The 24,525-nt window shown below is 34.7% G+C and overlaps 1 protein-coding gene and 1 long non-coding RNA gene across 2 annotated transcripts; both read right to left on the reverse strand.

Annotated features, from left to right (window-relative positions):
- Positions 1-1,374: 1,374 nt before the first annotated feature.
- Positions 1,375-10,292, reverse strand: LOC125062912. Its single transcript, XM_047669122.1, has 4 exons — positions 10,288-10,292; positions 9,691-9,967; positions 7,712-7,859; positions 1,375-1,562 (listed from the first exon to the last, which is right to left on the reverse strand). The coding sequence occupies exons 1-4, from the start codon at positions 10,290-10,292 to the stop codon at positions 1,375-1,377; spliced, it is 618 nt and encodes a 205-aa protein (XP_047525078.1).
- A 12,914-nt stretch (positions 10,293-23,206) lies between these two features.
- On the reverse strand, positions 23,207-24,525 carry LOC125062920. The gene is made up of 2 exons (XR_007119367.1): positions 23,427-24,525; positions 23,207-23,342 (listed from the first exon to the last, which is right to left on the reverse strand). It is a non-coding gene; the product is annotated as an uncharacterized LOC125062920 (long non-coding RNA).

Raw genomic sequence — 24,525 nt, forward strand, 5'->3', positions numbered from 1 at the left:
CGTCTGTAAAAATGATCTCCCGTCGACGTTAATTAATTCACGATTCTATTTTGTTTTCTAAACAAATATTTTTTTCAGTAATTTGATTACACAAAAACATTTTCTTGAACTAAAACCGTCGGCACAAAGGGTTATTAAAATGTTATACCTGGGTCCTATGGAAGAATTTTTGCGCTTCCTCAGACCTAACGGTATGATCCTCGATCAGCCTACCTGACTCAGGCCTCCGTAACTAAGGATCCATAGCGGTCGGAGTAACTTTGTAAGCGCGTTTCAGGGTCTAACATTATACAAGTGTAGCCGTAGATTCAGTAGATGTCGCTTAAGTTTTAACTACACCTATTTTTAGTGCAGGAAATGCATACCCACTGAGACCCCAAGGAGCTACCAACATTCGCTCTAGGCAGGATGCGCTATCCATATCCGCTTTTATTAAACGCCCTTCATAGACTTAGACAAAATATGTACATAAACATCTCTATGTTTGTATCTACAGATAAGTGTAAGTTTCACTAATGACGCCAGTATGGACAACACAATGAAAATTTGTTGTCGATAGATCACCATGTAATTTGAGAAATTTCAAAAACCGAATACGCTTTTATTAAAACCCTAGATCACAGAATTCCCAACAAATACTAATTCAATATTCCTCTTTGTAAACGGATTTCCAGGAAATCTGTCCTTTGTGTTTTATGCAGTTTCCGCTTCGTGGAAATTCACGTGAAACTCGCATCAATTTTGCTTTGTATGATTTTAATAAGTTCGACGAACGCCTAGATTAATTTACCAGTCGCCATCCCCAAACAATTACACTGGATGTCACCCACACTGTCCATTTAATAATTTGATTTTGACGTTACTAAAACAGATCAGACGGAAAATGAAAATTAAATAGTAAAAATAGATGAATTTTAAGTAATGTTCAGATTTCATCATTTGAACATCAACAAACTGCTGACATGGATCCGGTGTTTGCTAAATATTAGCAGCTGAATAGCAATTTTAATTATATTTTATTTAAATATTGATCAGCTGCTGACACGGCTCATATGTGTTCCAAATTATAATAGCTGAGGTTGCGCGATACACCAACAGCTCACTAGAAAAATATCATGTATGTGTGAATAGGTGTAATTAGTATTTAAGATAATGTTTTATAACAATAAATCAGATTTGAATATTACTCTGTCTTACGTCTCACCCTCTCATATATTTAGTCATCTAGTGCAGCTTGCTCATACATACATTACATATACTATTCAGATACTCCTGACATTGAACACATATAAATTTTAAACACACTTTTCACAGTCCACTAACTAGCAAGCTGTTCAAGTAATATAATAAAACAAGTTCGTATCAGAAATATATTTATCCCATAAAATTAGGGCGTCCGGAACGAAATTCGCTTATAAATCTAAAGTTTTTCATTTTTAACAGGAATTTCCCCTTCTTCTTCAGTCGACCCATGCGTTGGAGAGTACATATTGCTGGTAAGAATCTGTATAAGGCATTCATTTCGTCTCCCATACAGAATAGGAAGGAGGATTCGATGTAGGCTGAAAACAATTGCTATCTATACTAATATTATAAAGAGGAAAGGTTTGATTTTTTGTTTGTTTGAAATAAATAGGCTCCGAAACTACTGGACCGATTTCAAAAATTCTTTCACCGTTGTCAAGCTACACTATTCCTGAGTGGCATAGGCTATGATTCATTTTCAAAAAAATTTGGGATGCTAACTAAAACTTGAATAATCTAACCCAAGGTGTAAAAAAAATAAATAAAAAACTTCCTTTAATCGTGTGCGCTGCGAAAACTATTAATGACAGAATAAAATGACGTATTACAATTTTTCAGGACACATCACTATCTATAAAAAATGTCTCGACAGCATGTCTCTATCTTTTATAAGCGTCCTTTTATTATTATTATTTTATTACAAAAAACCACCGCTAGAAAAGGCTCTTTATTCGTACCTAGGTATTGATCCTTAATGGCATAACCACCAAAAAAGAATGGTGGATTGGTGTTCTCCTGCCTTTTCTCTTGAATATTTTACTACTATGTAATATAACAAAAATCTTAGCCACAGCAACGCTTGGCTAGTAGGTAGACTCGCTACTAGTCTACAATAATTTGTCTAAACCTTGCCATAGTCTTAATTTAACATGTCATTCATTTTCATATTATCCTTATATTATATTGTTAAATGGACTACCGAACGTCATAAAAGGCGTGCTATTGCGAGGGATATTTCATTACAGGCCGTCGGGTTGTGCAAAAAAATAGTTTCGGAAATCGTGTAAAATGTTCTGTAGGATAGATTTTTGTGCTAGCCGTAATAAAGATCATTTATCAAGTTTAAATGTTTGTGGTTGTAGTAACACTTAGCTACTGAGAGGTGAATATGACCGCTTGAGACAGCTTAATATAGGCTTAGAACAGATCGCTTAATTTCAATAAGAAAGTAAAGTAAAGTAAAAAATCATTTAATCATGTTGGTAACATAATGTACACTTATGACTCGTCAGTAAAGAAATACATATTAATGCTTCTAATTTTACATTTACTGCCAGTTCTCAAATCAAGGGCGTAGAACGGAAGAGAACTGTGGCAATAAACTCTCCGCCACTCTTTTTAATCGCCATATTTTTTTACACAACGTTTGTAAGGAGCTGCAACTATTACACCATGTTCCACATGAGATATCAAGTAATTAATAATAATAACATAAATTTAAAAATAAAAAACAAAGACTTGTCCTCTATCAGCAGGAGGCATGGTGAAATAGGAGCACGCAGTTACATTCTCGTTGAAAACCCGTTGAACCATGTAATTCAACAAGTGCTATGAGAAGAAACTAAAGAAAATTCTTGTTTCACAATGCCTCCGAAACGGCTCGATCGATTCTTATGAAACTTTTTATGCATATTCAGTAAGTCTGAGAATCGGCTACTATCTATCTTTGAAACCCCTAAATGTTAAGGCTGGTCCACCCCTAATTTTAATGTTTCATTTTGAAATACATTTTTTTGTTTTTATTTTCTTATAATATAGCATACAAAAATACATACAACCCTTAATTTTCATCCCTCTACGATCAACCTAATTTTTATTTGTTAATTAAAATCTTATGACTTGAATTCTGAGGTTTATATATAGACAATGCACAGAAAAGCCTAAAAAGTTTTCATTCCAAAAACCCGAACAGACTGGGGTAGCATAGCAAAATGTTCCATGTTGGTCTGTACTAAAAAGGTAGGCTAAGTAAAATGACATTAAGAAACGAAGTTCGCGGGGGCAGCTAGTCTGTGTATAGATAATTCTCGACAACAGTATTTCAACCAAACGTCTCAGCCATTACCTAACTCGATTCATTTCCTCTCTACCACTAACCATTTTAACAGTGATAGGTATTAGAAGTGTAATGCAATATGTACTGTATATGCCAAAAGAAAGTCAGTGGCGCTACAACCTCTTTTAGGTCTGGGCCTCAGATGTCTGAATCTGTTTCATGACCATTTTTAAATCTAATAGGCAAGTAGGTGATCAGCCTCCAGTGGACACGCCGTCGACTGTTTGGGTCTAAGACATGTCGGTTTCCTCACGATGTTTTCCTTCACCGTTCGATGCTGGTCCTGCTCCATAGGACAATCATAGAGCCTGGACAAAATCAAATTGGTTGCTGATTTTTTGCTTTAACATATTTTTGGTATTTTTTTTTAAATTTATAATGCTACAAATGTAATTATTTTATTGTATCTCACAAACTGTTTTGTTGTGTTTTTTTAATATTTTTATTACTCTTTAATGTTAATATTCTACGGTTTCGATATTTGTAAATATGTGAGGAACATGTATACTAACTTTTTTAGAATAGTAGTTTATTCTAAGAGTACATTGTCTTCACATATAATTATTTAACAAATGTAACAAAATATTGTAAACCTATTTTAAAAGAGTAAGCGTGGAGTTTCTTGCCCATTCTTCTCCACACGAAACTACCATTTGGAAGGGGCAACTAGAATCTTCTTTGCATTTTTTTTTGATGTTCAAAAGTGCCATTTTAGATGGTCTAATTCAGTGATGGGCAAAGTACGGCCCGCGGGCCAACTTAGGCCCACGAAAGTATTTAATCCGGCCCGCCGAGGGTCCATCGACATAGATAGTATACGGCGCGTTATAATTACGTTTTGACGATTCAGAAGAAAAAGTAGATTCTACTTGTAATGTTTTAATAATATCATGATTAAAAGCTTTAACACACAATGCATTTTCTATGATTCTGGCCCTCCTCTAGAATTTCTTAAACTTTGTGGCCCGCCATTAAAAAAGTTTGCACACCACTGGTCTAATTGAAATAAATGATTTGACTTTGACTTTGACTTTGAGCAAATGTTAAATGCGCACATAGAAAGAAAGTCCATTGGTGCACAGCCGGGGATCGAACCTACGACCTCAGGTATGAAAGACGCACTGAAGCCACTAGGCCGACACTGCTCTATATGCCAAGCCTATACTTAAATAACCAACAAACAACCATTTAATAATGTCGTAACAACAAAATAACCAGTCATTACACGTAGGGGTCAATAGCAGCTTATATTTGTTTTCGAAGCGTTTGATGTTACTATAGTTATCGATGTGTCAAATTAATATCCGATATTCTACCTTTGACGTTGACATGTTACAGGGAGCTGGGATGGAACGATGTGTCAACATGGTTTTGCCTTCAGGCACAGTATCGTGTAATAGCATGGGGGATATACAAATGGTATGAGGGTACTTAATATATACAATCAGCGAATAGAAAAACGTAATATATAATTTATGTTGAAAGTTTGTTGAATTAAACAATAAAATTGGAATAGTATGAAGCCTATATCACCAAGTTATTATTAATATTTAACATTTAATTTAATAAATATGACTTGTCTAAATTAATTAATCATCTAGGTTTGTAAATAGTGTCTTAATAACACGTTTTCTTAGTTTTTTTGAAATTTATTATATTATTTTTGCACTGTCCCTTAATTATAATACTAGCATACCATATATATCTCTTGTATCATACGGCTTTGAGATATAACATCATAACTATATGTTTGCACCACTGCATTTAGCCAAAAAAGAGTTGTGATGGAACTTTTATGTTTGTCCTTTTGTAGCTGCTGCCTAATAATCACCTTCATGATTCAGTGGTTTCACATTGCATTTTACCTGAGGTCCTGCGTTGCCGTAAAATTAGTTTAGGGTCGGTATAACTGCAAATAGGTCTACACTTGGCCATTGGGTAAATAATAATCATCTTATAAAATCACAAAGTGATGCCATTCACCTACAGATTAGACTACAGACTATTGATTTCTAAGAAACTTTGCGAAAGATTTTGACGTCTTGTTACTTACTCATTTTTCTTTTCAGACTTGAACCGCCTACGCTTTATTTCGACTTAATTACCACGTATTCTATTGTATTTATTTATAATCAGTGGCGCCACAACCTCTTTAGGTCTGGGCCTCAGATTTCTGAATCTGTTTCATGATCATTTTTCATTCGAATAGGCTAGTAGGTGATCAGCCTTCTGTGCCTGACACACGCCGTCGACTGTTGGGTCCAAGGCAGGCCGGTTTCCTCGCGATGTTTTCCTTCACCGTTCGAGCGAATGTTAAATGCGCACATAAACAGAAAGCCTATTAGTGCACAGCCGGGGATCGAACCTACGACCTCAGGGATGAGAGTCGCACGCTGAAGCCACAAGGCCAACACTGCTCATCCTATTGTATTATTATTATATATACGTATGTTAGCGGCAGTATTTTCCTAGTGGCTCGCAGCGACCCCTTAAACTGCGCGTCCGAACACGGCGTTGCACTAATCTAATTGTCTATATGCGCAATTAAAACTTGTCGGCGTATCTCAAAACCAAAAAATTTACAACATGTGTCAGGCTGATCACCTAATTAGCCAGCCAAATAGGGTTGTAACGCAACTGGGTTATTATTATAATGTTTTTAATTCTTTTGTAACTATTGTTCGTGATAAAGGTATAATTGTTTAAAGAACCTAATTACTGACTAACTGTTGAGACTAAAAAGTGACATTTATAGGTCTCCAACGCTTTAACTGAAGTAGATAAACATGTACGAGTTTTTAATTTACTCAGAGAAGCGTTATTTACGCGTGTCTTGCGCACACTGACTATTATTGTATGTGAGACGGATATATTTAGTTGCACTCTGGCTGAATTCACAAGAATTGCATTAATTATAATTACAAAAAAAGGTTTACATCTTGCCACAAAACTGGTTGCTAAAAAATTACTGTCATTTGTTATTTACATGTAAATAAAGGCTTCATTCATTTGTTTTTGTTACATGAAAATGTTTAGTCCTAAGTATAATTTTATCGGCATCGGTTAATAAGTACAGTACCACGATTTTTATAGCACCACGAAGCGCAAACTTCGCTTTGTTGTCGTCCTTTTAACCGACGAGCCTAGGCGTTAATTTAGAAAATAATTTCTAAATCAACGCCTAGGCTTGGTCAAATATAATGTAAAGTCATAATAATTACATTACTTATTTAGCATGAATTTTGTAAATAAGAAGGGTTAATTACAAAGAACTCTACTGATGTAAAATCACCAACTATCAAAATATAATTAAATATTATATTATTAAAGGACTATTCTTGTAAACTTAGTACAAAGAACTCCCCAGTAATGCAGCTTTGCCTTTGAAAAATTTAATCAGCGTTCCTTTGAAAGCGTTAAGAACAAGAATTATTTTTATAGAATTTATAATACATTAACGTCAGGTATATTTTGTCTACATCACTGAATCAAATTTAATTTTCTTTTACAGTTCCAAATCAATTTAATGTATTTTATCGCGAGTAATGCCTTTGTGTCTGCCAACACGATGTGGCTCGGACCACGACTGTAATCAAAACTTCGAGGTAAATAAATATTTGCGCTTAAATCCCTTAAATACATTTTTAATTTACCCTTCATAGCCTAGCGGTGTTATTAAGTGTCTAGGTGAGGGTATCGGGTTCGATTCCCGGTCTAAGCGCAAGTTTATTTTCATAAATTTATTGGTACCGCATTTCTAAGGCAAGCAGTGAGTACTTAAGAAAATAGACTGTGAGGTTTAGGTTGTATGTTCTAGGCCGAGGATGGAAATTGCAAGTGGTAATTCAACATTCCTTTTTTAGGTGCGAGCGACTACATGCCGGCGGCACTCTGCGCGGAAATGCAATCCCCTCAATAAAAATAAAACAAACGTACTGTATACGTAGTATAATAGCAGGTGAAATTGTTGGGCGATTATAAGATAGCTAGCTAACATATGGTGTTAGACAGTTTGGCAGTGTTAGAGATGCTTTTGAGACCTAGTATGTAGCTACACACTTTTTTCATTCACTGACTGACTCACTCACTCACTTACACATTTGCACCTACATTCCCTCATGCGCTCAGGCGTGTTGATAACAGTTGAAAGGTAAATTAAATGAATGATTATATATAAATATATTTTAAGGAATTTATATTTAAGTTTGTTATGGAAGAGCTGGGAACCCTGACACAGGTATTTCTTACTTAAAAGGGTTCCCAAATCTTACACTTTGTAATGCATATCTACTTAAAATGAATAAAGACTTTTTTATGTTAATTACATGATTTGATATATCTGATACTTACAAGAGCTATGCGAAGTACTACTTTTGTTCTCCCAAAACATCTTGCATTGTGCGACATCCATGAAACAGTGGTTTTTGAACATCAGGGCTGGTTCCCTCGCCATGATGCCGGCTACACCACACACGGGAGCATAGGTGTCTGGATATTTCTGGAACAGAAATCTTATTACTGAATTAATATTTATTATATTCAGATTATTAATCCATATTTTGTTATGGGGTCTTTTTGAAGTGAAACTTCTTTAGGCGCATGAGGGTAAATTTTTACGGATGAAACGCAATAATTATAATATTAGCGTCACGAAGATGTGCAGCGTTTTTGTCAAAGAAAAGGGAGAGACCGATTGAGAGAGAGGGAGAAGGGCGAATTACAATGCAACGTGTTTTAAGTATCGAAGAATTAAATATAAAAAAAAATATATTTTCGACACTTAATATTTTAATGACAATTAATTTCCCTGCCTCTATGTCTCGAAAATTTAAAGTTTTAGATTTGTATAAGGCTTAAAAATTTGTTGGCCAAAGAAGTTTCACTTCTGACATGTGTACTTTGTACGCAGCACTTTTTTATGTAATAGGCGGCACATGGGCAGGAGGCTCACCTGATGTAAAGTAATACCGCCGCCCATGGACCCTAACACTCCCAGAATTCTCGCACGTGCGTTGCTGGCCTTTTAAGAATAACAATTAGGTCTGAGTAACGTAATGGCTAGGAAACAAAAGAACTTATGTTGGAGCATGTATTATAATAGAGTTGTATGAATTGTCGCGTCTAAAAGGTGTATACGTAGGAGAATATCAAGTCTCATTTCTATATTTAGAATTTAATATGATAACTTCGGAATCTTTTGACGAAGAATATACTTTTTGAAGCTGAGGTAATTAAGAAATGGACGATTCAATCGTGATTTCTAAGAAGATTGAAGTTTTTTTTAGTATAGATTGTGACTTTTGAATTTGAAATTATTAACTTGAGTTATTGATATGTGAGTCATGATTCTGAGACAGGAAATACTTAATGTACGTGTTTTTGTTCAATAAATAATATCCAAAATAATAATCCCACCGAGAGTGTTCAGAGGAGATATTCAGTTGACCTGCAGCTGAGTTTTATCATCGGACATCGAGGCAGAAAGCCAAATTCCACCCGTATCACCTCGACGTCCGCCGTTCCACAACCGACCGTTCTTTAAGGCAGTTTCTGAACCAGCTACCCACTGAACCAATTCGACTTAGGGTCCTTCAAGAAAAGAACGTAATAATTCTTAAAATGCCGGCAACGCACTCGCGAGTTCTCTGGCATTGAAGTTGTCCATGGACGGCGGTATCACTTAACATTTGGTGATCCTTCTGCCCGTTTGCCCCTGTTCTATAGAAAACCGCCTTCGAGGTTAAGATGGTTTTAATACATCAATATTTAAATTATAATCATCCCTATTAAATTTTGAAGTGAAACTTCTTTATCGGGGTTGGAAAAAAATTTAGTGTAACATTTTTTCGTTACGCGTCACATTTTTCGGTTACGCGCCATGTTGCTTTTTGAAGTCAAACTTCTTTATCGGCGTTAGAATGAATTTTTTATCGACGTATGGGAGAAATTTTGTAGCAAAATAACGATAACAATGATAGTAATAATTCTATTACAATTAATGAAATTCTGTAATAATCTTAGTAGTAATAAGGTAAAATGAAATATTTGTATTTGTATTCATGTCTATGATAATAAAAGCCTTTTGTTAAACTTTATTTAACCAATTTCGTTAAGTTGCATATAGTAGATCATTTTTCGAAAAAAAAGGTCATAAAGAAGTTTCACTTCTTACGTGTGTACACCTAGTACACGCACACATTTTTTTTTATTTACCAAACGATGTGGTTGTGTGGTTTGTGGTATGGTTTTGCCTTATAATTCAAAACGTCGAGTTAAATACTTTTTCAGCGTTATAGACATTTATAATTATGTCTTATTGATTTACTTACAGTAGGACAAGTATGATAGCACGTAGAAAGTGTTGGGCGATGGTATGTATCATTTTTCTTCTCCTTCGGTATCATGATCAATGGTACGAAGATTTTTACTGGGCCTGCGTTCTTTATTAAACGTCTCCTTGTGTTAAGCGGATCCATTTCTTTCACAGGCAAATCAAATACATGGGTAGCAGCGAAGAAGCTATCTATACTTTCATTGACATTATCTGTACCTAACATACCACCATTGATGATAACTAAGTTCTTTATATTATTAATTTGGTTTTGTCTATTATCAATATCGTTAATTTGGCTTTCTCTATTATCAATATCATAAATTTGGTTTTCTATATGTGCTGAGTCACAAATGAATAGTTCTGTCTTTGTGTATTATATATTCGTGTTGCAGTTGTGTTTATGCATCTCGCATCTATTTGGAAATCTTTTTACTCTGTACCCTTCTCCTTCTTCCCGTATTGCGCAAATTTCTGTATTATTACATATTAAATTTACATCGCATTGGTGATTGTCGACAGTCAATTGTTTTATATGCAATTCGTTCAGCGTGTTATTTGGTAAGGCATTAGAACAATATTCCATATTTATTACTCCATATGCTGTAAAATATTAATATTATAATATAATAATCTAGATTTAAAGTTTACTGTTCATGTCCAATCCAACCAATCATTCTAGTAATACAATATAAGATGCATTATCGTATGTGTATTGTGTAAATATCGTAGATCGGAGATCTCTAGCCGGTGTTATGTTCTTATACAAATTGTAAAATGGTCAAATAAAAACAAACAATAAAATAAAGGGTGCGTGTACTTATGTACGCGCGTAAGAACTTCTTTGGCATTATTAAAAATAGTTTTTGATTGCATGCAAATAATTAATTACAATTAAATAATCAAAGACTGGAAAAGGAGTCATTATAGTCAATAAAGTTCAGTTTACATTTGAAAAATTAATTAAATAAATATTTATTATTATTCTCTTACTTTAAGTGTATCATAAATTCTATTATTATTCGAATGTTGTTTTTAAATTATGTCCAATGCCGTAGCATCTTCCGTGGGCAACTTCATTCTGTTAATTTTGTGTCACGAAGCGCGCGCATCGTAAAATTTCACTCTCATCAATTTTTCATAACGCGCCTAAAGAAGTATAACTTCAAAAATAATTGTTAAATGCCTATCTGATACCTAATCCGCTGTTGGTTATGTTAGCAATGTAGCTAGTATAAGCAAAAAAATACTAGTAAAATCTAAAACTAGATGTTGAATGTTTTTATTGTATTTTTATTATTTTAATTTTTTGTAACATTAAGTTTACCACAAATAATAAACTCTCCAAGTTTTTTGTTTTACACAGCCTTTGTTAGAAGCTGCAACCATTACACCATGTTCCACATGACATCTTAAGTAATAAATAATAAAAAAATCAATTAAAAACAAAGATAGCTTAGGTTTCCTTACAACGCTTACCGTTACAGCACGTCTCAATAGCGCACATAAAATAATATTTATTGGTTAAAAGCTAAGGTTTAAACGCACGAACTTATGGGATCTCAGACCTCCTTATAATCTATATAATAATTATATACCTATATATAATAATAAAAGGCCTTTATTTACAGACAGATATTACATTACAATTATATGTTTTTTCCTTTTTACACTTGACAATACAATACAATGTAAATAGGTTGTTACCGTCGCCTACCCGTCGCTTTCAAAGGATTCCGACGGGATTGTATAAACGCCAAATCAATAATGATGCTCATATATGGACAAAATCAATAAAAATGCTATTCCTTTTTTATTTACGAATATTTGAAGTTGTTTTAATAAAACTATGTTAAAAAAAATTAAGTAGTAACTACATACGATTTATATTAATTTTAATCGACAAAATATCTTTTTTCCTTTCGAAATGAAACCATAAACAGTTAAGATAAATTAAACAATAGACTAAAAAAAATTGTTTGAAACTGAGTGTCAACTGGTTTTAGTCGTTTATACATGAACTTATAACTAACATAAAATTAGGGGTATTGGGGTTGCGACGCTGGCTTAACAAAAAACTAACTTGACTTATTTAAGGGTTCGTAAATCTAAGTGACACTTATATTATTGGACATTATCGGGAACAAGTATACAATATTACAATTTATAAACCTACTAAACTAACGTATTACAATTTATTGGCAACAAGTGTAAGATTGCTAACGTTTGGTTTGCGCTTCTAATTATTAAAATAAATAAATCAGTGGCGCTACAACCTTTCTTTTTAGGTCTGGCCCTCAGATTTCTTTATTCCCCACGTTTTCCTTCACCGTTCGAGTGAATGTTAAATGCGCACATAGAAAGAAGTTCCATTGGTGTATAGGCGCGGACCGAACCCACGACCTCAGGGAAAAGAGTCGCACGCTGAAGCCTCTAGGCCAACACTGCTCTTCTAATTATTAACTAAAATATATATGTGTAACTTAATATTGGGTTACATAATTTCTGACACATTTCTTTATATAGAACAGGGGGCGGTAGGAGGCTCACCTGGTGTTAAGTGATATATGTATATATATATACAAGAGGATTCGCGAGTGCGTTGCCGACCTTCTAAGCCGACATTTCTTCTTAAGGATGTTAAGTTACATCTATAAATAAAATAAAATATATATATATATATATTTATCTGCTCCACTACGATCTGTGCCCGCAGTTACCCATGTTTTTTTCGTAGTGTTATAGTGATTGTTCGATAAATGGACAACACAAAAATAATTTGAATATTCATCTCAAAAGTTCTTGAAATCTGAACAAACAATCGCAGATAGTTTTTGCTTATTGATAGCGCTAAAGACGATTTTCGTGTGTCCAAAATCCGGATTTGTCAAATCACTTAGCGGTAAGTCTAGACTCTCGAGATGTTTATTCAAATAAAATCTAATATTTCACTGCATAACGGTTCAGAGATTTTCCTTGAGTATTTATTAGATTACCTGGAGCTTCGACAAGGGATCACAATTAATAATTGAAGTGCTTGAAGCGTTATAATGTACTAGTAGACTCGGCCAAGCGTTGTTGTGGATAAGATTTTTGTTATATTACATAGTAATAAACTATTCAAGAGAAACGGCAGGAGAACACCAATCCACCATGCTTTTTTGGTGGTTATGCCATTAAATTGTAGCTTATGTGAAACGTTGGTAATTATTTTGATAAGGATCAATACCTAGGTACGAATAAAGAGCCTTTTCTAGCGGTGGTATTTTAATTAAAAAAAATAATAAAAGGACGCTTATTGTGACGTAACTATAAAAGATAGAGACATACTGTCGCGACAATTTTTATAGATAGTGGTGTGTCCTAAAAAATTTTAATACATCATTAATAGTTTTCGCAGCGCACGCGATTGAAGGAAGTTTTTTTTGTTTATTTTTTTACACCTTGGGTTAGATTTTTCAAGTTTTAGTAAGCATCCCTAATTTTTGAAAATGAATGTATGTCACTCGGAAATAGTGTAGCTTGCCAACGGTAAAGAATTTTTGAAATCGGTACAGTAGTTTCGGAGCCTATTCATTTCAAACAAACAAAAAATCAAATCTTTCCTCTTTATAATATTAGTATAGATAATATTATGGCGTAATGTCTATCATTTTCTGAAATAGATTTAAAAACTCCTACACACGTGTACATCCTTTGATAACAAATAATATTTCTATAATAAAAGTCTAGAAGCCGTGGGTAGATTTAATACGGCGTAAGTAAGTATTTTATTAGATATTCAGGTTGCTTGTGGAACATATCTATTTCTGTTACATTCATTTTGAGGCAAGTGAACAGCGTTCCGATAAATCCGAAACTATTTTATTTATAAACGGACCAAGTATACGCCATGTTTAGTATTTAGCTGTAAAGGTTTTTAAGTAAATAATAAACAATAGTAACAGAATAAGCGAGTAAAATTATTAATTTATTTTAATATTAATTATGGTATAGACCTAGCTTCGAGCAGTGTTGGAATAGGGGCTTCAGCGTGCGACTCTTATCCCTGAGGTTGTAGGTTCGATCCCCGGCTGCGCGCCAATGGACTTTATGTCTATGCGAGCATTGAACATCAGTGAACGGTGAAGGAAATCATCGTGAGGAAAACGGCTTGCCTTAGACCCAAAAAAGTCGACGGCGTGCGTTAGGCCGTCGGCCTAAACAATAATAATTATGGCAAATTAGTAATATTATGTTGACTTAATTTTCTACAATACCAATAAATAGCTTAAACTAAGGTAATGATCATTAACAGTCTTAGTGTTCTATAATGATTAGACACTATGTTTGTGTGTCCGAGATACCGCACTTGCACTTTTATTCTCTACACAAGGTTTTTTAACACAAAAGGTTCAGTTCTCTTTACGCGTTCTATTCCTGTTGTATCAAGAAGTTTAATGCAGTATTCACATGGCTAGAGTCTGGCTAATGAAAGAAGATAATTGAATTATTTGAAAACTTACAACTCTATGTAGCCTGTTTAAGTGAGCAAAATATTAAATATATTTAATTAGGCCATTATATATACATAATATTTATATAAATCAAAATACAAATTATTCTGAAGACTTGTTGCTCCAAAGCTTCTTATCTCGATAACATTAGCCGTTAGAAGCTTTTGTTATTCGAAGAAATCTTCAATATTGTTTTTCTCGTTTATGATTTCTAAGAGCCGCTCTAATTAGTCTGAGTGTCTACGTTTATTTTACAAGATTTATATACTATGTATTATTATGTTTTATTGTATAAAAGATTTTTTAAATATATTATATATATAAACTCAAATGTGTTGCAAAAATATTTATTTTATGAAACAACATTTAAAGTTTGCTATTTCAGTTGAAAATCACTTCCATCCTATCTCTCTTATAATAATAATAATAATATAGCCTTTAGATTCCGAAACTCTGTCACTTTATATATCTAAACTTTAATATATTTTCACTCCAGTATATCTCGGAGTTCGGTTTGCCTCTTGGCAAAGGCCTCCTCTAATAATCAATTAAAAATTTACTAACAACAAACACTTCACTTTATTTATAATGGCGACTTCTGTGTAAATAACAATTCCGCCAATGTCGCGTTCTTAGTCTTCACACGGTGAGGATAGATTTGATAGATTGAATTTAATCTAAGCAGAGTTACCCAAAACAAAAATGACGTCACAATAAAGACAACACACATAATATGGAGGGGAGAATCTTATTTATAATTGTAATTTATTAACAGAAATAAATTTCCCTAAAATTTTGACGATCGGGCTGGATGGGAAGTAGGGAGTTAAGGTTACATGGACGAGGGAAATCTGGAGAAAGATGGTCAAATAACGAGTCATTAATTAAAGAGAAACAAACACTTCGTATTCAAATTAAAAATGACACATACATAGACAAACAAAACTAATGTCTTTTCCACAGACTTACAAACAAAACTAAATGAACATTTATAAAAAAAAAATAGATAATGAATAATCTAATTTAAGAAATATAATTATTTCTTTACATATACATCTAATAATTAGTGCGCAAAAGTTTACTGTCTACTTAAATATAAAAATAAAAATTTTGTTGTTAAAGTAGAGTAGTAGTGGCGCTACAACCTCTTTTAGGTCTGGGCCTCAGATTTATGAATCTGTTTCATGATCATTTTTCATTCGAACAGGCAGTAGGTGATCAGCCTCCAGTGCCTGACACACGCCGTCGACTTTTTGGGTCTAAGACATGTCGGTTTCCTCACGATGTTTTCCTTCACCGTTCGAGCGAATGTTAAATGCGCACATAGAATGAAAGTCCATTGGTGCACAGCCGGGGACCGACCCTACGACCTCAGGGATGAGAGTCGCACACTGAAGCCACTAGGCCAACACTGCTCTACTACTTTAACACTATAAAAAAAACATACGTGCAGATTTTTTGGTAAAATAATTACTTTTTTCACCATATTTGTAATATGCATAATATTTAAAAGTAATTCGCAAGATATGCTTTGACTAAGTTTTCTGAAGTATTTCCACGGAGACAAAGTTCTATGCTAAAGCTCTAGCTCCAGCTTAAAGTTTACAAAAGTTGGTAAGTCACCGAGCTAAATAATTCAGTCAATTCAGTTCGGTGTATAGGGAAGTATTCAAACCCTTCATATATGCGAACCCTTTGAAGATGAAAGATCCATCGCATGATCGCATGAGGGTAAATTTTTACGAAATCGTCACGAAGATTTGCAACGTTTTTGTCGAAGAAAAGGGAGAGATCGATTTAGACAAATGGAGAGAGAGTGAGAAGGGTAAATTTATAGAAATTCTATTTTTAAAATAAATATATCGTAAAGAGAATTTATGAAATATTAGTGTACGATTTACAACCGTACAGGTATTGCAATGTAAATGACACCATGCAATATGATTTGCTTGTGTGTTCATTTCCATTATATCTTATTATTTCACTTAAGTTAGTCGGCATTCAGACCTCGTACCGGGCGCGACTCTTATCTTAATCTCATCTCACCCCACTAGTTTAGTCCACTGCTCATAAAATAAATAATTATCCCTTTAAATATCTTAATAATTTATCCCAACCCCGAACATTGGTCCTTCGAGCCATTAGTAGTATTTTTGGCAGGATCAGGGCGCGTGTGCTTTAGCAATATTTTTGTGCTTAGTGTGTGTGTTATACTGATACCTGCGTATCAAAAGAATACAACTAGAACTACGATTTATGGATACACCTCTTTTATCCTAATCACATTGCCTTAGAAAGACAATATACCTCAACATTTGTACACCTCGTGACCTCGGTACCTTAGGAAGGCACTACATCTCTTCACCTCGTAACCTCGGTGCCCTAGGAAAGCACTAAATCTCTTCACCTCGTGACCTCGGTGCCTTAGGAAGGCACTACATCTCTTCACCTCGTGATCTCGGTGCCTTAGGAAGGCACTACATCTCTTTACCTCGTGACCTCGGTGCTTTAGAAAAGCACTACATCTCTTTACCTCGTGACTTCGGTGCCTTAGGAAGGCACACTACATCTCTTCACTTCGTGACCTCGGTGCCCTAGGAAGGCATACTACATCTCTTGACTTTTTGACCTCGGTGCCTTAGGAAGGCACACTACGTATCTTCGTTTCGTGACCTCGGTGCCTTAGGAAGGCACACTACATTTCGGATTTAGTACAACCTTGCAGGTATTGCGAGGATATCTTGAGCAACTTATCAGCTGAACAAGTAAGGTTATATTGTTATCTCTGATAATCATTAATTATGTCCTTACAACCTCCAACGTTTCAACCCCCTTCTACCTCAAACGCATCAACCTCTGATCTCATGAAAAAACAACTTACAAATTTTAAAGCTTTTCTGAGAACTGCCTCGAGTATAGAACTTGACCTTATCTCGGAAAAGTGGGAGTTAGAAGACATCCTAAAGACCTTGCAAGTCCGTTGGACTGCGATTGATAGCTTACATTGGGAGTTAGACAGTGAACTTTGTGGTTCCAACCGAGAATATGAAGATCAATTTACAAATTACGAAAAATATTACATTAAAGTCAAGAAGGATATCAATAAAAAGATGTGGTCGGTATCACACATCGAGAAAACAACCCCTAAAATGGAGTTACCAACCTTCGAGGGAAATTATAACCAATGGGTTTCCTTCAAAGATCTCTTTACGGAAACTATTCATAGTAACCCATTTCTTTCAAATGCGCAGAAATTACAATTTCTCAAAAGTAAGGTTAAGGGTGAACCTGAGAAGTTGATTCAACATCTCCAGGTAAGCTCAGATAATTATCTCATTAGCTGGAATATTCTCAGTCATCGCTATGATAATAAGCGCCTAATCTTTACATCTCACCTTAACAATCTCTTAAATATTCCTAATATTCAATACCAGTCGTATAATCATATCAAACGCATTCACGATGTTACAAACGAGAGTATAAATGCGATAGAAAATCTTGGAATTAATGTTTCTTCCTGGGATCCCTTCCTTGTATGTATATTGTCTCAGAAGTTAGACGCAGACACGTACAATGAATATATACAGTCTTTGAAATCGCCGAGAGAATTACCCGTATTACAAGATTTTTTGCAGTTTTTAGAAACTAAGTTTATGACCCTAGAAACTTCACGGAAGAAGCAAGAAAATCACACGCCAAAAGTATCATATCAAAACTTCAATCAATATAAACCTTCAAAAAACTTAAATAATCAATCATCACCTGCGAAAAATTTTAATCATAACTTTAGACAAAGTTATAATAATCCTAAGTATACTTATTCTACAAATCAGGTTATTTCGCAACCGACACATTCCAGTAATAAAGTTATTGAAAAACGCAAGCTGTGTCCGGTATGTAATTCAAGCGATCATCGTATACAGTTATGCCAGAAATTATTGAATATGCAGCCTATCGCACGAAGAAATGCTATTGCAAAATTGAACCTTTGTATCAACTGTTTACATTATCATGAAGGTAAAAAATGCCTTTCGCAATTAATGTGCAAAGAATGTAATAAAAATCATAATACAATATTACATGAATGTTTTACAAAAGATAATATGACACCGGACGTTTCACGATCAAGGTTACACGTGCCCCGGGTTGTGAAACATTTACCTCAACAACAAGAAATTAACACATTAGTTTCTCTTCCGAGTGACCCTGCCGAAATATTACTTGCCACTGTCATTATTAAAATACAGGCAGCGGATGGATCTTATAAAAATATGAGAGCTCTTTTAGATCAGGGCTCACAAATCTCAATTATCAGTGAAAATGCTGCTCAATTATTAAAAATACCTCGACAAAAATGTAATGGTTATATTTCTGGGATAGGAAATACAGAAAACAATTGCAAGGGCAAAATCTCTATCAAGTGTTTATCGACAGTCAATGATTATACCTTTAACACGGATGTATTTATTATGAAAAAACTTGTAAGGAATTTACCGAGCTATACCCTGCCAAAACCAAATTGGCCTGAGCTTAATCATATAATATTAGCTGATTCAGAATTTTATAAAAGTAGCCCTATTGATATATTATTCGGCGCTGATGTTTATTCTGATATTATCTTGAACGGTATTTGTAGATTTCAAGAAAGGTTTCCGATTGCGCAGCAAACGCAGTTGGGATGGATAATAACCGGTAATTATAAAACCTATCAGTGTAATATAATCCTTAATAACGATATCCAAAGGTTTTGGGAAGTGGAAGATATTCATGAACCCTTAAATATGTCACAGGAAGATCAAAATTGTATAGAGTTTTTTTCAGAATACAACCTCAAGACGTGACGACGGCAGTTACGTTGTGAAAACACCTTTTAAAGAAAATCTCGAGGAAAAATTGGGTGAATCGAAGTCAAAGTCTATCTCTCAATTTATTCAATTGGAAAATAAACTAATTAAAAAACCTTATTTAGCTCGTGATTATAAATTATTTATATCGGAGTATAGAGAGCTCGGACACATGATACCCGTTGTGTCACGCGCCGTCGTAGAGTCGAGTTGCTACTTATCGCACCATTGTGTACAACGAGCGGAATCATCAACTACGAAATTGCGAGTTGTTTTTAATGCCTCTTCGAAAACTTCGAGTGGATTTAGCCTCAATGATCTTATGTGTAGGGGGCCAAATCAACAACAAGACCTTCAGACACTAATCTTAAAATGGCGGCAATTTAAATATGGTTTTACAGCCGACATAGAGAAAATGTTTCGCAATATTTGGCTTCATTCAGAACATCAAAAATTCCAGAAGATTATTTGGAGAGATGATCAATCCCAACCCTTAGGTGAATTTCAGCTAGCCACTGTAACTTATGGAACTAAGGCCGCACCTTTCTTGGCCATGATGATCCTGAAAAGACTTGCAATCGATGAACGATCAAATTATCCTTCCAGTATCGCACCTGCTGTGTTAGAAAGCTCATTTTACATAGACGATCTGTTGCATGGGACTCACTCTGCACAAACAGCAATAGAGCTAAAGAACGATTTAATTAAACTACTTAAATCTGGAGGTTTCAATCTTAGAAAATGGCGTTCAAACTTACCTCTCCTTTTAGAAGACATAAACGATTCCGAAAAAGAATTCGACTTTAAGCACCAGGAGTCAACTAAAACTTTAGGCCTTCGTTGGAATCCCAATGCCGACGAATTTATCTTTTATCCTATTAATTATATCCCAAATATTACCCCTACTAAGCGACAATTATTGTCCGAAATCTCAAAACTTTATGACCCTTTGGGCTGGCTAGCACCAGTCACTACAAAACTTAAAATTGTATTTCAAGAAACTTGGAAGTCTGATCTAGGATGGGATCAGCCGATACCTCATAAATTAGCCTTAGAATGGACTAAAATAAAAGTCGACATATCCTATATATCGCAATTTAAAATACCTCGATGGTTACAAACACAGGAAAATGACATAGTGGAGCTTCATGGTTTTTGCGATGCTAGTACAAAAGCTTACGCATGTGTTGTTTATTGTAGAATACAAAGAAAAGATACAACACATGTCACCATTGTAGCGACAAAATCCAAAGTAGTTCCTATAAAAAAGACCTTATCCATACCCCGTTTGGAACTTTGCGGAGCTTTGTTGTTAGCTAAATTAATGAAAAATATTGTCGAATCCCTATCTAATTTCAGAGTGCATGTTTACGGTTGGGTTGATTCTATGGCAGTCCTAGGATGGATAAATGGCGAACCCGAAAAATGGAAACCCTTTGTTGCGAACCGTGTCAGAATGATTTGTGAAATAATCCCAAAAAATATGTGGAGATATATTAATTCCTCGGAAAACCCGGCTGATTGTGCTAGTCGTGGGTCGACAGCTCTTCACTTGACAAGTCTTTCGCTTTGGTGGCACGGGCCTGAATGGTTATCTCAATGTAATCTCAAAGAGTATTCTGAAAAGCCTACATATACTACAGATATAGATCTGAAAAAGAAAAACCTGGTTAATACAATTACCACCAATCCCAATTATATAATACAACAATTATTGGATAAATATAGCTCTTTTAGAAAACTTATAAGAATTTTAGCCTATATTATAAAATTTATCGACAAGATTATTTATAAAAAAACGTTTGAAAATAATTATCTTAGTTTTAAAGATTTGAGTAATGCGAGAGAAATGATAATTAGACATGTTCAGAAAGAATATTTTTTTCAGGAAATATCTGAACTTTCTGTCGCTAAGGTTTTAAATAAAAAGAGTCAAATACTAAATCATAACCCCGTTTTAGACTCAACTGGATTGATCCGAGTCGGTGGACGGCTAAAAAACTCAAACATCGATCCTGAAATGAAATATCCTATAATTATTCCATCACAATCGAAGTTAGCTGAGCTTATTATAGACGAAGCCCACGAACTTGTATTTCATGGTGGGGCAAAACTAACCGCAGGTTTTATACGACAAAAACACTGGATCCTTAGAGGAAATAGTGCTGTCAAAAAGAGATTACGATCATGTGTAAAATGTAAAAAAGTTGATCGTACATTACAACATCAACTTATGGGCGATTTACCCCCTTCTCGAGTTAAACCTAGCCGACCTATTCATAGTACGGGGATTGATTTTACGGGACATGTTTTAGTCAAGGCAAACAAAGGCCGTGGAATCAAAACAACAAAAGGATACGTAGCAGTCTTTATATGTATGGTCACAAAAGCTGTGCATTTAGAATTAGTATCAGATCTTACCGCGTCAGCTTTTATCTCTGCGTTGCAGCGAATGTCAGCTAGAAGAGGGGTTCCGCGACATATTTTTAGCGATCAAGGAACAAACTTCATAGGTGCCAACAATATACTACGACAAGAGTATACACAGATCTCAGAAATCCTATCAAGTCCTGAGTGTACCTCAGTTATATCAGAAATGAATATAGATTGGCATTTCAACGCCCCATCGTGGCCTTCAGCGGGTGGACTTTGGGAGGCTGCTGTAAAAAGCCTTAAACATCATCTTAAACGAGTGGTTGGCGAACAAAAACTCACCTTTGAAGAATATTCAACTCTTTTATCTCAGCTCGAGGCTTGTTTGAACTCTCGACCTCTTTGTCCTTTGACAGAAGACCCCGAGAACCTAGACGTTTTAACACCGGCCCATTTCCTAGCAAGCGGTCCTAACTTGACCATTTTTGAGACAGAAAATGATCTTAGAACTCGATGGCACTTAACTCAGAAAATCTATCATGATATTTGGGTCAAATGGAAGAATGAACATCTCTCACAATTATCTATTAGATCCAAGTGGAAACGACCTCAAAAAGATCTCAACTTGAACGATATAGTCATCATAAAAGATGAAAATCTTCCGCCCGGTAAATGGGCTTTAGGGCGTGTTGTAGAGCTACATCCCGGAAGTGACGGGCTGGTAAGAGTCGTCACTCTTAAAACCAAGAACGGTTTTATTAAACGCCCAGTCGTTAGGTTATCCCTTCCACCTACAAATAATAATAATCAATCTTTAAACCATGACAAGGTCGATGAAAAGAAGCCTAAAGCGAAGAATTTCAGCGGCATCTCTTTCTCTGCTATGGTTTTATCCTTATCATTATTTTTCATTTCAATACTAAGTTCGTGTCAAGCTCAGTATAGTTACACACCCCGTGAAAAGTGAAAGTGTTGTGAGTGAGTGTGAAGTTAGGGAAAAAAGGCATTCTTATCATAATAATACAAGTGTTTTCACTGTGTTGAGTGAGTAATTTAAATTCAAAAAGTCAATCCAGTGTAAGTGTAAATAAACAAGATCGACCTTCCTCGCCGATCTTTCGTGTGTTTTCCCTTCCGGAATTAAATATAAGTGAATCTTTGTAGCTAATATGATACATGTAATTCATTTTCTCACCCACAACTAATCATAACATATAGTGAACACTATATAAACATTTATATTAAAATTTGTGTATCACCTTGTTAGTCTTAAGTTCATCCTCCATTTTACTAACCCTCATCTTTTCCTCCCCCGGGAACATGTACGATTTACAATGGTCCAAGAGGTAGTGAACCCTGGGAGTAACGGTCTCCCTGTAAGGTTAGAAATTTGTATACTTACGATTTATGACATGCTAAGAGCAATAGCCATGACCTGGCAGGCGTCAGCCCTGCACGTCATCAGCCCCTTTATTTTTTGGACTGTTAAGTAAATTGAGTTTCAAAACTTGTTTCTGTAAATTTGAAAATTTAATAGGATAAAGTTTATTTATTGTACATCTTTAAAAAAAATTGACAGGCGATTACAATAAGCAGAAGTATATGACAGATCAATTAGAAAACGTAAAGTTGATGAGGTAAAATAAACTTTATCCTGGATACTTAAAATTTTTATATGTTTTCATGTAAACGTCTCAGAGTAAATATGTACAATGCCAGGCGGTTTTGAACAGCATAAGACCTTGACAGGCGAGGGGACAGCTGCTAAGGGCGTGCAAATAAGAAATGTTACATGAACGCATACAGTAAATGCAATGTATTTTATTGGGTTTTATGCAATCTACATTATTTTTAACATTCATTTTCTTCAGCATCATCCGAAATTTCGCTATCACTGTTTTCATCATCATCTGATTCTTTAACAATGTTCTCCTCATCTGAAAATAGTAAAAAAAATATTTTAATGAATCAATAAGGTTGTTAAGAATTAAATATCAAGCTCAATTACAGTTGTATGTTACCTGAAATGCATTCCTCAGTTTCAGTCGATTGTGCTGTGGCAGTATCAGCAGGTCCTTGTAAAAGTATGTCGTATATAGAAGATGGAACCGTATTCCCCTCAAACCAATTAAATTCGTAACGACTATCAATTAAGTTCCAACCGTTATTTTCAGGTGTAAGAATTGTTGGTTCTTTTAAATTACAATTTCGCCATATATTTGTAATGTAGGCAGTTCTCAATAATTGTTGATGTAGTTCACGTTTGCAGGGTGGTAAATTCGATGAATCATAGCTCACTACTTTGATTTACTTTTATTCAACGTAGTCTCTGTAAATCGTACAGTTTTTTCGTCAGTGTCTTCGTTACAAATCACACAAACCACGTGTTCCAATTCCATCTTGTTCACTATTTACTGAAATGTTAATATTAAGTACAACAATACACAATATCACTGTACAATTGATAATAATATTTAATTTAAAAAAAAAAAAACTTTAGTTTGATTTTTTAAAAATTCGAAATCACTCAACATAAGAATGTTATAGCTCAAAGCATCTTCACAAGTAAAAATCATTGGCACAACTGACGAAATTCTTCTCTGTACATTGTTGCTCGAGAGCAGGTATACGTCCCTTCGTATTAGATAAACGGTCTCACTCGCACTATAGGCATTCACGCAACACCTCTCACTCGCACGCCCTTAACGCCTGACGCCTGTCAAGGTCTTATGCTGTTCAAAACCGCCTGGCATTGTACATATTTACTCTGAGACGTTTACTTGAAAACATATAAAAATTTTAAGTATACAGGATAAAGTTTATTTTACCTCATCAACTTTACGTTTTCTAATTGATCTGTCATATACTTCTGCTTATTGTAATCGCCTGTCAATTTTTTTTTTAAGATGTACAATAAATAAACTATATCCTATTAAATTTTCAAATTTACAGAAACAAGTTTTGAAACTCAATTTACTTAACAGTCCAAAAAATAAAGGGGCTGATGACGTGCAGGGCTGACGCCTGCCAGGTCATGGCTATTGCTCTTAGCAGGTCATAAATCGTAAGTATACAAATTTCTAACCTTACAGGGAGACCGTTACTCCCAGGGTTCACTAG

The sequence above is a fragment of the Pieris napi genome (genome assembly GCF_905475465.1).
Source record: "Pieris napi chromosome W unlocalized genomic scaffold, ilPieNapi1.2 SUPER_W_unloc_1, whole genome shotgun sequence".
Taxonomy (NCBI): Eukaryota; Metazoa; Arthropoda; class Insecta; order Lepidoptera; family Pieridae; genus Pieris; species Pieris napi.

Excerpts from the sequence above, each read along its gene's own strand:
- LOC125062912 (XM_047669122.1), bottom strand. Across the intron at positions 7,860-9,690 it reads GCTATCATACTTGTCCTACT|AAATATCCAGACACCTATGC; the intron begins GTAAGTAAATCA and ends TTTCTGTTCCAG. Across the intron at positions 1,563-7,711 it reads TAGTACTTCGCATAGCTCTT|CCTACATCGAATCCTCCTTC; the intron begins GTAAGTATCAGA and ends AATTGTTTTCAG.